Source organism: Plectropomus leopardus, chromosome 17, assembly GCF_026936395.1.
Source record: "Plectropomus leopardus strain MGB_pleo_1.0 chromosome 17, ASM2693639v1, whole genome shotgun sequence".
Taxonomy (NCBI): Eukaryota; Metazoa; Chordata; class Actinopteri; order Perciformes; family Serranidae; genus Plectropomus; species Plectropomus leopardus.
The window spans coordinates 29182679-29195869 of record NC_142192.1 but is presented as its reverse complement, the minus strand read 5'-3'; the positions used below and the strand labels follow the sequence as shown (position 1 = coordinate 29195869).

General features: G+C 37.9%; 1 protein-coding gene across 1 annotated transcript; it reads right to left on the bottom strand.

The window, feature by feature from the left end:
• Window positions 1–322: 322 nt before the first annotated feature.
• On the bottom strand, window positions 323–13033 carry LOC121957667 (putative C-mannosyltransferase DPY19L4). The gene is made up of 19 exons (XM_042506391.2): window positions 12656–13033; window positions 11673–11849; window positions 10856–10980; window positions 10664–10754; window positions 10398–10519; window positions 9413–9558; window positions 8655–8778; window positions 8426–8560; window positions 7262–7393; window positions 6918–7019; window positions 6736–6809; window positions 6081–6239; window positions 5810–5929; window positions 5329–5449; window positions 4750–4806; window positions 3704–3786; window positions 3497–3629; window positions 2971–3129; window positions 323–2542 (listed from the first exon to the last, which is right to left on the bottom strand). The coding sequence occupies exons 1-19, from the start codon at window positions 12744–12746 to the stop codon at window positions 2378–2380; spliced, it is 2316 nt and encodes a 771-aa protein (XP_042362325.2). The 5' UTR covers window positions 12747–13033; the 3' UTR covers window positions 323–2377.
• Between the last annotated feature and the right edge of the window lie 158 nt (window positions 13034–13191).

The window sequence follows — 13191 nt, the reverse complement described above, 5'->3', positions numbered from 1 at the left end:
TTGTATGTTTACACCGTAAAATGTATTCATAAGCTTTAGTTTCAAGTTAATTAGAGCATTTTTTAACTATTAATGCAACGTAAATATTAGCTAGTGTGTTATTGTAGATAATGCAACACAGTATTAATTTAGCACCAACATAAGCATCTTCAAAACCATTCTGCATAATGAATAATTTTAATTTTTAATTTTAATTTGGTACTTTGTGTCGTGTAAATTACAGTATTTCCATTCAGAGTAGTGAACAAATAAATTATGAAACAAAAGCAGCTGTCTTTTGTATATTTAAATGTTTTTTTTTTTTTCAATCATCAAACAAGTGTTGCAGAGTAAACGGACAATATTTCCCTCTGAACTGTAGTGGAATAGAAGTATAAAGTGGCATAAGATAAAAATACTCAAGAAAATAAAATTAAAGTAGTAAATAAAAGTTGATATTGGATTGCGATTTAAAACATTAATGGGAAAGATAAGAGTCCCTGCCACCTCACACAGGTGTTCTCTCTCAGGTTGATTACATCTCTGCTCAGACTGAGGTTGGATGGTGCTGAAAGGAATTAAATGAGGTTACCATATTTTAGTACATATAGTAATGTTAACAGTCTTAAGAAGACATATAATAAGCCAAAATAAAAATAAAAAAACTGCATGTGAGTGTGGTGTGAGTGTGCAGGGCATTTAAATTTCAGATGACCAACATGCTCAAAATAAAAGATTATGTTGACCTTTGTAATGGAGGAGTGGAAAAACTATTTGACAAAAAATGCAAAGGGAAAATTAACTCGAATATTTAAAAAATTCCTATTTGTTAACCTCATTTATTTACTTCTGCATTTGAAAGGAAATAACAGACAGTGAAATTATAAATTCTCAACAAAAAATGGCAACATTCAGCAGATATTAGCTTTATCGACTTATGCACTTTTATTTTTCTTTAATTCAATAAAACCTAATATTCACTACATGGCCTTTTGCAGAGGGACAGCTCTTGGTGAGATTTGCATGGTAGCACCAGAAGAAAAATTACCAACAAATACTGCAGGTAAGAACCAGGAGAGGGGGCCAGTCAGTGTCAGCTAAAGGTCTGATCAGTCAGAGATGTCAGTCAGTCCAAACATCTCTAAATAAGGCATCCAGATGAAGAAAATGGAGATGCAGTGAGAGAAAGGAGCAGCTTCCACTACACTTTAAGGCTGAAAGACAGTCCACAGAGGGTGTGTCTATTGGCCCGTGTTGCTCAGGCAATATTCAGGTGTAAAACAGAGCAGCTCTGGACCAAAACCGAGGGAAAAGCAGATTACATGTGACACATTAAAACCCAAGTCTCTCCACAAATATTCATGTTTCATTCATGGTGTTTGAAGCGACTCTACACTTCCTGTCTGATATCACAAATTCTGATGGAGGTCCCATATAATTCTGTTTATGAACTCTTAATTTGTGTGGGTGTCCTCTTAAACCCTCTAAAACCTGGATCTACATCAGTTTTCTTGTGCTGCATTCAGACTCCTTTTTATAAGCATTTAAACATCTAAAATGTGAGGAAAATGGTGCAATTTCTTTCAAGAACATGGAAAAAAAAGCAATCAGCAGCATGAAATGTCCTGAAAATTAAAAAAGTGAGAAAGGTGACAAGAAAAGACTTGAAAAGAGAGAATAATTCAAAAATTGTCAAATAACTAGGGAAAAATCTCAAGAAAACTATATTTATAATTCTAATATTTTTTTATTATATAGTATGTTATTATTATCTTTTATGTTTATCAATTTATTTTTTATTCTTAAACATTATATTTTTATTTTATTACTTTTTCAAAGTTATTTTCTGTTTTTGTTCCTTTAATTTTCTTGTGCTAATTTTAGGTTATTTTCTTACAGATTTTTTAAAACTAACTTCTTGCTATTTTTTGGGCCATATCTTTGTTTAGTTACTCATTCCCCTTTTTCCACGGTTTTGTGAGAAACGAATTTGCTCAGAAATTGCTTAAAAGCGGAGATCTGACCCACTTCCCTTTTGCAACCTTAAAAAAATTTCAGCGACCACAGCTGCTCTCAGCTTCTGTGCAAAGTGAACACACACTCGCACATCCACCTCTCCCTTCATTAAATACATCAAAGTAACGGTAACACATGGCTTATAAAACAACAGTACGGAGGGTATTATGGCAAAATTCAACCTCAACAGTTACATTTAATGTTGATTTAAAATAAACTGCCCAACACCAGAACAAAGCGCTCAGCTGATCCCAGTTGAATTTGCAGCTTCGCCTTCTACATTATGATGTGGCAGGTACCAGTGATTAGACTTTTCTCTGAGTCCTCGGTGTAACGTTGTGGATACGATGTAAAACACTGCAGAGGGGCCGAGCGGCTGCTGTCAGTACTGAAAGGAGATGACAGAGTTCACTTTGTAGACGTGGTACGAGCGGTTCCAGAAAACCCGAGTGAAGTAGTTTGTGTAGGGCGAGTAGTTCATCTTTATCTCATGGCAGAATCTCCCATGTTTGGAGAAAGAGTAAATCTCTCCTTTGTCATAAACAACCTGAATGAGAAGAAAGGACATGGGGCATAAATGAGAATGTTGATTATATCACAGCCGGGCCACAGTCTGCATGAACAGCTTGCGTGCGTTGCAGGACCTCTTGGGGATTATTTATTTTTTAGGTTCCTGTATCAACAGGTCACCTAAAACTTCTCAATTGCAAAACATCAGGATATTATTTTAGTTATTTTCAAGAGGGAGACTTCTTACACAAACTTCTGTTAAAAAAAAAAAGATTTTATTGGGTTATTGTACCCTCGTAAGTCATCAGCAAGATCACCATGACTCAGATTATGGTGATCTTTGTGTTTTACAAAGATGGACTGCACACTGAAAAAAAACTAACACGTACTATTTAAAACACACATTAGTATAGAAACAGATGGGAATCTGCTGTTTGTGGTAAAAGAATAAATGTGTAAACTCACATGTCCATTGGCGATGTCCAGCAGGTCTTTGATCCTGCAGCCTTTATTAAGACTCAGCTCGTTACAAATCGACTCCTCGATGATCACATAGTTTGTCTTCTGAGAGGTGAGAATCTTGTAGATGTCCTCTGCAGATCTCATCGCATACACCTGGTAGGTCTACAAGGAGAGGAAAAACAGGTTGTTACTTTTAAATTATATGTTTGCTAGTTCAACCCATCTATGATAAGGAAAATCTGTATATATTTTATGTTTTTTGTGTCTTTTGGGGGGCATTTTTATGTCTTTATTAGAGACTGGGCAGTACAGATGAAAGAAAATTAGAGGCGAGAGACATGTAAAGACGTTTTGTCTTTTTTTTTAAGCCCATTACAATAATAACAAAAAAAACACTACCATAATACATTTTGTACGACATTTCAGATGGATTCAATCTGTTCCACTGTCACTATTCACCTCATTAAAACCCAAGGACATGAGCTATCTCGCTTTTTTCCTTTAAGAATTAATCTTTCATCTTACTCACATCCTCAGTCCTCCTCAGCAGGTTGATGTCAGAGTAAAGCGGCAAACTGGTCACAGCTGAACCTGAACACAACTTCACCGTTCCCAACAGCTGAGGGCTGCCGGCAAACACAGCCGCCACCGGAGCCTGTGACCTGGAAAACAAGAAGACGTCAATGTGAAGACATCATTGGTATATTTGACAAAACAGATAAATCCAGTGACTCACTTGATCCAGCTGATCAGCTCCACTGTGTCCGGATCATAAAACTCCTGCAGATCTGACAGCTCTGCTAAGACACGAGGGCAGTACTGCAAGACAGAGAAGCGTAGGTGTTGAGAGACCATCTAAGAATGGAAACTCGCACCAAGATCCTAACCCCAGCTGCTTATTCCCCACAAGGGAGACGAACCCCTTCATGAACATGCAAACAGCCGCACCCTGGTTCATGAGCATGTTTAACATGTTCATGAATCAGCAGCAGCAGCCATTTGATCAACAACTGATAGAAGTTTCTACTCGAACACACCACCCCAAGGCCAGCCAATGAGCGATGGAAAGATTTATAATGCGATGGACTTCTACATAAAAAGGAGCAACAGATCACTGTGTGCGCTTTTTGTGCTTTGGCCTTATGTTGCTTACACTCTGTGTTAGACGGTATATGTAACTCCTGTAAAATAGAGTGAGGTAACTGTTGCTTTTGATTTGCACTTTTATCATTTTTATCTTTGAATAATGCCTGCCTCGATCAGTTTTAACCTTTTTCTACCATCACTGGGTGTTCACCTTTTCATCCTTCTGAGAATCTGTTGAGTGGCTAAAAACAAAAAACAAGACAGAAAAGAAACAGATTGATAGATAAAAGCGAACTTTCAGTTTGCTGCTTGGCTTTGACCGACCGAGTGAAAAAAAACTCACAAAAAAACAAGGGAGGGTAGTACCAGAGGTAGTACCAGAGCCGCCCTGGATCCCCCAGGAGCTCCCTCAGCCTGAGTGGTAGAGGATTTATCTCCTGGTCTGGTCAACCGTGAAAGTAAAAACTGCTGGGTATCCATCACTCAGAGAAGAAAAAGACACCATACCTCTCTAATAAGCCACTCTCCTGCAGGTTTAAGGTGGTGTTTGATTATTTAGAGTGTCTGAGTAAGGGGGAGACACAGACTAATAAAAAGGAGAGCTGCGGCTCCTTGACAGAAGGAAATTAGTATTTTATGTGTATTTTTATTGTCTGACATGAAGCGCTTCATAAGACAAAGAGCTGAAGATCTCACCTCTCTCCACAAACTGAAACCAATGATGGTAGGAACTGCTGTGCTCAGGATCAGAGACTGGAGAGTAAAAAACATAATTAACACCTTAAAGAGAAACTTTGGTATTTTTCAACCCCATTTTCCCATGTTTTTGTGCCTCAGTGACTAAAAGGAACAACAATTTTTGAAATTGGTCCAGTATAGAGCATTATAAAAAGGATTCCTGCAGAGACAGACCGTTTCATTCAAGAGCAAGGTCCTTCTTGTAAAACCACAAGCAGCCCTGAAATCACTACCGCCAAACCCACCAGAATCCATTTTTATAAAACCCACTTCAATTAAAATAAAACTCACAAATACTGTCTTGGCTCCTCTTTCCACTGATCTAAAATTCACCAATTTTGGTTTGATTGAAACTTTGGTAAACTTTGGATTACCACAGTTAGATGTGAAAATATGCCGGCTCTATACAGGCTACATTTACTGTTACCTTTAGCAGGAGAAAATGTTTGTCCAAAATCATGTGTTTATTTATTTACTTTCTAAATACATAAAAGAGTGCAATACTTGCTGTTAAAAGTGAGTATCAAGGGCCCTCACCAGTACTACAGGGTGGATGGACTTCAGTTTGAGCCACTTAAACACAGTCATCCAGAGGTCTGGAGAACACACACCGAACGCTGTAAACATGCAGACGTACGGGGTCCATAAATATTTCATCCTGCATGAATACAGAACACAGTTCATGTTGAGTTGTGTTATAACAGTTCAGCATCACTTCATATAGAAACATGTTAAAACACATTTTATACTGATCATACTAGGTACGATAACAATCAATCATAGTTTTATATATATGTGTGTGTGTGTGTGTGTGTGTGTATACATATATATACATATATGTTGCTGTGAGCTTTGACTGAAGATAAAACACATTTTGTATGGTCTGACAAAAGCAAAGTTTTTATGTTGTTTTTGAATAACGATCAATCAATTAATTGATCGCTGATTTGTTCATTTTACAGATTAATTAATAATTAATTAGGGAAAAGTGCTTACAATTTACAACCCTAGAACGTACCCATCAAACAGCAGAGCCAGGCCTCCAAACAGCATTGTGTGAAAAACATGATAGATGACCTCTGGCTGCTCTCCTATTCGCCCATCTTCAAGTTTGAGGTTGGTTCTCATTGGCTGGCCACTGTATGAAAGAAAAAGGGCTTTAATCATGACATAAAGCCCACAGCCAAATGTAGAATCATGATAAATGTTGACAAAAGCCTAAAACAAGAAACCATGTACTGCAAAACTTCAAGCTGCCATAACCAGCTCTGTGAATTAATCTGCCTGACCTGAGTCTTCTGTAGATGGTCTGCAGGGTGGACAGCAAGCAGACAGCGAGCACCAGGACGTAGAAAGGAAGGACTGAGGCCTGCGTCAGTCGAAGAAATAAGTCCTGACCTGGTGTTTGGAAACTCTCTTGGCACAGGAGGAAGTTTGTGATGAAGTCACTGAAATACATGGAAAGAAAGCACTGACATTAGATTACAGATTACACTGAGACAAAACAGCACACCAAAAAATATAAATGTGTGTGTGGGATTTAGGGGGATATGTTGGCAGAAATGGATAATATTGAATATGTATGTTTTCTTTACAAGATATTGGAATTGAATTAAAGACCAATTTTACAATTAATTAAAATGAAGGATAAAAAAATAAACTTGAATTAGTCAGGATTAGGGACAATTTTACCCACATGTTTCTGGCAACTGGCAGCGACAGTTACACTGATTTGTAACACGAAACTGCTTTATTCAGTGTTTTTAAGTTTTAATCACTTGGTCCATTTGTTTTGTAGTGGAAAAGACTTGAATAATGAGCACTGAAGGAATCCTAACTGGGAGAAGTTTCAACTGGTTGCAATCTGCAATCCTCACCACTCGATGCCACTAAGTCCCCCTAAATCTTACACACTGCTCATTTAAAGCAGCACCTGTAACTTACGTTGTTGTGTTGAGCCCAAATTTGACTTCGAGGAATTTCAAAAAGAAGTCACTCTCACTTACAGGTATAAGTTTCTGTAAATGAAAAGCAGCAATGATTAACAATTAAAAAACAATAAACAAATGCTGTTGACTTGAAATTGATCAATAGAGACATTCAACATATGTCCTTTGTGTTTTTACCTTCACTAGATAACTGAAGGTGATCCCTGTGGTAAAGACGAGGTGGAAATGTAGGAAGAGCTTCATAACTCTGGCCACAAGAGGTCCCATCTTCATCTTTTGCTGCAAAAGAAAAACAGAAAACAGCACTGAGATCGCGTAAATCTAAACTCAATCACTGAAGGTCATCAATTTTTACTGATAAAATGCAGAAAAAATAGAAATAATTACATCTGAGAAGGTGCTGTTTTACTAGATAAACATCACTGATTATTATCTGATGATTGCATGATTTTTTGATTCAATGCAAGTTATAAAATATGCGATTTGACAGAGCTCTGACGTGAGGGAGCAGCTAACTCTACCTGGAAGTACCTCGCGAGCACTGAGCCAATCAGGAGGCTGAGCAGAGGCGAGCTGAGCAGGGTCGGGTTCTGAAACTGGAACAGGTAGGCCAGGAACAACGAACTGAGGTACACCTTGTGAATGTCGGCCATCTAAACATCCCAAGTGGAGGGATGATAGGAAGAAAGACAGACAGCGAGAGAGAAGAGAAGCGAAAAAGTTGAATTTCTGAGGATGTTTGTTGGCACAAGGAATTTTCACCAGTCAAATTTTCATTAATCAAAAGCTCAATCATGACAATTTCCTCACCACAAAACTTGTTGCTCTAACTCAATCGAGCCAAAAACAGTACACAGCTTTCCCAATAAACTATAAAACTACAGCTGCTGATGTCAAACGTTAATTGCTTGGTTAAGGGAATGAATAGAGTTGGAAAAGAAGATCGATACCACTCTAATGTCTGTCAGTTAAATATAGGCATACAGGCAGCAGTCAGCACAGAAACTGAAAACAGGGGAAACAGCTACCCTGGCTTTTTTGAATGCAGAACCCCCGCTCGCAAAAAACAGGCGATAAGACTCCTTTCTCATTTCTAGCAGTCCAAAGCTGTGTACATAGCTCTGCATTGGTCAAGTAGGTCTTTCTGTTTGTTCTTTCTTTTCAGGTTAGTCAACAAGAGATAGCAGCATGGAGTGAAAATGTACGTTTTTTTCATTGCACCAGCAGCTCTATTGGTTTATCTATCAGCTGGTTGATCAGTCAATAAAAACTTCCTCAGCCTTTGGTGGCCATGGTTTTGGCCTTGGGGTGCTGAAAAGTGGCATGGAGGTTGCAGCGAGTGTGAATTCATGCTTGTTATACACCTGTTATACACCTGAATTTGTGGCGAAAATGACCATGTCCACCCAGGTGTCATGTTTCCATCACTGCCGACTGGAGCTGAAGCTGATAAATACCCACAAAAACTGAAAAGTCATTTGTTCTGGGAATGAATGCCGATTGTGAGCTTTGCCACAAATGACATAAGCCAGATGTTTCTGTATGTTAGTGGCTATTTTTGTCCAACAGGAAAACTGGATTGATTAACACTTTTTCTCTTGTTTTTTTATTCGCAAAACACAGTCTAAAAATTACAATTGTGGTTTAATGTGCAGGACTATTTCTTACTCAGGTTAATCTCTTACCTTACGTGTAGGCACCAGGTCAAAAGAGTCAAGCAAGAAAAGACAGAGGCCCTGGATGAAGAGCACGTAGTGGCTGTGTTCCCACACCAGGAGGAAGGTGAAGGTGGTGGCACTCATGGTGAGATAGCAAAACATCTACAGAGAGAGTGTAAATGCATCATTCCACCTCACTTGGATATAATAGAGGGCTGTTTTTATTTATTATTTTATGGTTTTATAAGAGGCTCACCTCAGTGGCAGAGCTGATGTTGTTACTCAGGAATCCAGTCAAAGCTGCAACCTGGCAAGAGAAATAAGGCAGAGCCCAGTTGTCCCGCAGAGGAATGGCATAGTCCACTTTGGTTGTGTCTGGTCTGAGGAGGAGATGACCCACAGAGGAAGTTGTAGAGTGGACAAGTCATAAAAAAGCAATAAAACAAGAGAACATGAGATTTGTTATCTGTCTTTGATGGCAGCCAGGTGTGTGTGTCATTTTTCATATTTATTTAAGGCATCTGTTGTCAGAAAGTGGGAGCAACTACGCCACTTTTCAGAATACAGTCATTGTTCAGTGTTTTAATTTATTTGTTTATTTTGTTTTTCGTATTATTCTTATTTCTTCTTTTTCTGTTATAATATAATTATAATAACTTTAACCATGTTTTTACAGTCATATTTTACCGCTGTATGCTATTTTCCATCAAACATGATAAACATTTTTATTTTCCATTATGTTACATGTATGTGCAGGTTGGGGAGGTCTGACTAATTCTTACTTTCCACTGTTGTGTAGATACACAATGGATTTGTAACACTGTGAGCCGTGCGTTCTTAAAATAACAAAAAATATGAAAACAAGATAAAGACAGTAGAAGCAACAGGGAAGGATGTATGACAAAGTCCACCAGAGGACTGAGCTGATCTGACTTTGATAGGAGGAAGCATGAGGCGTTCAGAGAAACCTCACGCTGAAGAACGAGGAACAGCGTGGCCACAATTTCCTCTCACCTGTTGATCACGTACCAGGCCACAGCCAACATGCCGGCCACCCAGGTGCCGCTCATCACCCAGCTGCACACAAACAGGGCGGTGACATAGATCGCCTGGAGCCCAAAAATCGCTCCGACATAGAAGTAGATTGGCTCCACAAAATCCTGAAAGCAAAAAGAGAAAAATCAAGGTTTTAATCACAAGGGAGGCAAAAATTATCTGAGCAAATACTCTACATGCTGTGTGCTTTACATGGCTGCGTATGATGAATATTGAGGCAGAAGTTGGGAATGCTAATGTTTGAAATTAACTTTTTTTTATTGAATTGAAAAAAAAAAGGGAGTAGGATTTGATAAGTATTCACTTCGTCCTACTCCTTTTAGGACATGAAATACTTATATTTGTTTACTGAATATGTCTTATGGGCATTCTTCTACGTATTTTAATTTTAATTTAATTTTTTCCAAATACATCTGTGATAAACTGACTCTGTGATAAAATGACTCTAAATATTTAACCATAGTTACTTTCCCATGTAACTTCTTACTTTTATATGCAGTAATCAGTAAAGTAATGCAAGTACTTTTGAGTATTGTATTTGAAACTAATTACTAATTATCAGTAACTTGCACAACACTGTTTAGGGAGGCACTGAACTACACGAAAAATGCAAAATAAACAGGCTTTCGCAGCACCCTGTCAGAGTACAAACATATGCAAACCCGGTAAAGTTCAACTGGTCTCAACAAACGTTAACTGTTTGCTTAGCAACAAATCAACAGCTCCCAGGCATATGACAGAAATTATGTATCAGCTTTATTTTATTTTCAATCAGTTGTTTGTTTCATTTAAGGCAGAACATTGTACTGGTTTAGCACATTTGTTCTTTGGAAAACACACATGCACCTTCCAAATGTGACACTAATGTAATGTAGCATGGTGATATAAATGAGCAATATCCTTAATGGGTAATTTATATGTAAATCAGCAAACACGAGCTCACCTGGCTGCCTGTGAGTCTGTATATGAGGCTTGTGATGAGCTCTGGATACAGAGATAAACGCTCCACTGCGTTGATGGTCTGACCTGAAACAGTCCTGTTATCGACTGTCAGCTCATAAAACCCTGGAAAACACAAACCACAAGAAAAGAGATGACTGACAAGGAGAGAGAGTGACATTTATAGTACTTTAATTCAAGATAATGTCCATTTTGGCACCGTGTTAAGTAATAAAAATGTCTAATAAGAAGCAGAGAGTATAGACGTACCTCTTTCAAAAGACGGCGCCGTCAGCAGGTGCTTATAGTAGTAATAATAGAGCCCGCTGCCTCCTTGGAAGGTGATTTCACGCTCCAGCTCCTGAGACGCATGAAAATGAATCTTAGGACTGATGTGTTTAATGGCAGTGAGCAAAGTGAAAATGTTATGGAGGCAGACTCATTGAACATGGAGTCACCTACCTGTCTTGTTGAAAACCAGAACTTTCTGTCATGATACGCAGACAGATACGCGGCATAAAGCATGCCACAAGCAACTGCTGCCAGACACCCGAGAAAAACCCTCACCAGGCGCTGCAAAAAACCCGCTGAAGAGAGCAGAATACATCACATCACGTATCACAATACTTACAGTACTACTGTTGTAAGAGTTGGACACATTTGGTCTGTTTTCAAAAGAAAACACCGTCATTGAAGGTTTATCAAGTCACGATGGAGGTATTCTCTTTCCCTTTTTTTAAGATGGACTCTGTATTTATGGTTTAAACTGCTCATACAGGGCTGGACTCTATCAGAAAACAAAGCTACCACCACAAACAAACAATCATCGTCTGATGATGATACATATGCTCAGATATGGAAAAAAAACATACCAACATGTCTATATCTATTCATTACAAATCTTTTTAGTGTGAATTCTGTTTTTAATTTCTTCTGAAGTTTAATTATTGTAAATTATGATAAATAACATGAAAAAAATCTATATCTTGGAATGGTCATATCTCCTGTTGTTTCATTGTTTAGGTTTGATTTGGTACTTTTATTTTTTCTCCCAAAAACATAGGATAAAAAAAATGAGAATATTGACATGAAATGTTCCGTAATTTGCTAAAAAAAAAACTAAGAAAATTAGCTGAAAATACGTCTTGAATATTGTATTATTATGTTGTAATGGTGTCTTGTAAAACTGTTGAGGTTGGGCACATGTTTGTGTGCATGACACAGAATAAATAAATCTAATCAATCAAAACTATATATGTATATAGGACCATAAACTTACATGCAGAGGAGCTCTTCAACGTTTTGACAGATGACTCTGGTGTGTTTGATTCTTCCTCTTTGTGTTGAGCCTCCTCTTCTTTAACTTCACCTTCATCTCTCTGCTGCTTGTCCTCTCCATATCCACCAGTGGACACACCGCCCTCACCCTCCTCTGAGCTCACCTGCTCCTTAATACCTGCTCAGGTGTCACAACAGACAGACAGCGGTTTAGCACTTAGGGACTTTTTAAAAAAAAAATAATTATGGCTATGTTCATGCATATGGTGGCAAGATTTTTGTTTAATCTTTGAATTCCCAGCTCAGCTCCTACAATAAGTGTGAGATACACAGTGTAAACAAAACTGTTACATTCATACTGTTAAGTGCAAAAAATGCGTCACTGAAATCCATTCAAGCTGCAACTTTTGATCCCACAGCAATCAAAGCATAAAAACATGCATTATATTACTTCTGGGTGTCATTCTGGACTTTTAATTTTTAAAAGACAAAAGCTCATAATAGAGCAGTATGAGTGTGAGTATTTGAAACTGCACAAAAAATAAGTATGTATGAAAAATAACATTGCTGCTAATCATAGGCATATCCTACATAACTACAATAGTAAAAAAAAATAATCTACTTAACATGTATTATATTGAAAATTATTTACTGATATTTTTTACATATAAAAACATGATGGCACCGTGACAAAAACCTGCCATTTAAAAAGTTAAAATTCTAAAAAATCAATTACTATTTTATATTTATGATTAGCACTGATGTTGGTAGGGAAAAAAAAAATTCATAATAAAAAAAATTAAGAGAAAAGAAAAAAAGCGCATTTTGTGTGCAGTGATATGAGTGTAATATGTGTGTAAAGGCTTAATACGGTGAAAATCTTTGTAAAGTCAGACGTTTGTGTATTTGGGAAAAAGTTAATTGAAGTTACCGGATGTTTGAGCTGATGCTCTGTTAGCAAACTGCTAAATTAGCTAAACTTACTTGACGTCTGCTCCTCGGGCTCATTCGTGCTCTCGTCCTCTTCTTTATCTCCCTCCAAAGTGTCTGTTTTTTGACATTTTAACTCGGTCATGACGAGATTAAATTAATCCGAGAGGAGAAGTGTGATGTGTGGAGACAGCAGCATGCTAGCTAACAGGCTGTTAGCTAACCTCAGAGCAAATAAAATCAGCACCTCTCTTCGCGCAGGCAGGTGACAGTTAAACTACAAGCTTTCTTTTTCTACTTCAGCTTTTCTTGTATGAATTCACAGCCCAGCAGTAGCACAGTTTCAGTGTTACTGGTGTAAACTGGGAGGAAGTTAGCGCGGCGGTGGGCTGTGACCACAGGGACAGAGCGGAAGTTACGGATGACAGAAAGCAGCGAAGAAGAGTGAGGACCAAACTTCACTGTTTATAATTTAAGAAAAATAAAAAACACTAAAATGTCCAAACCCCCACTCGGTTTTTATGCACATTTAATGTCAATGTTTGCATTAATTTTAAGATTTTTGTTTTGCATTGTCTTATCCTGTATGC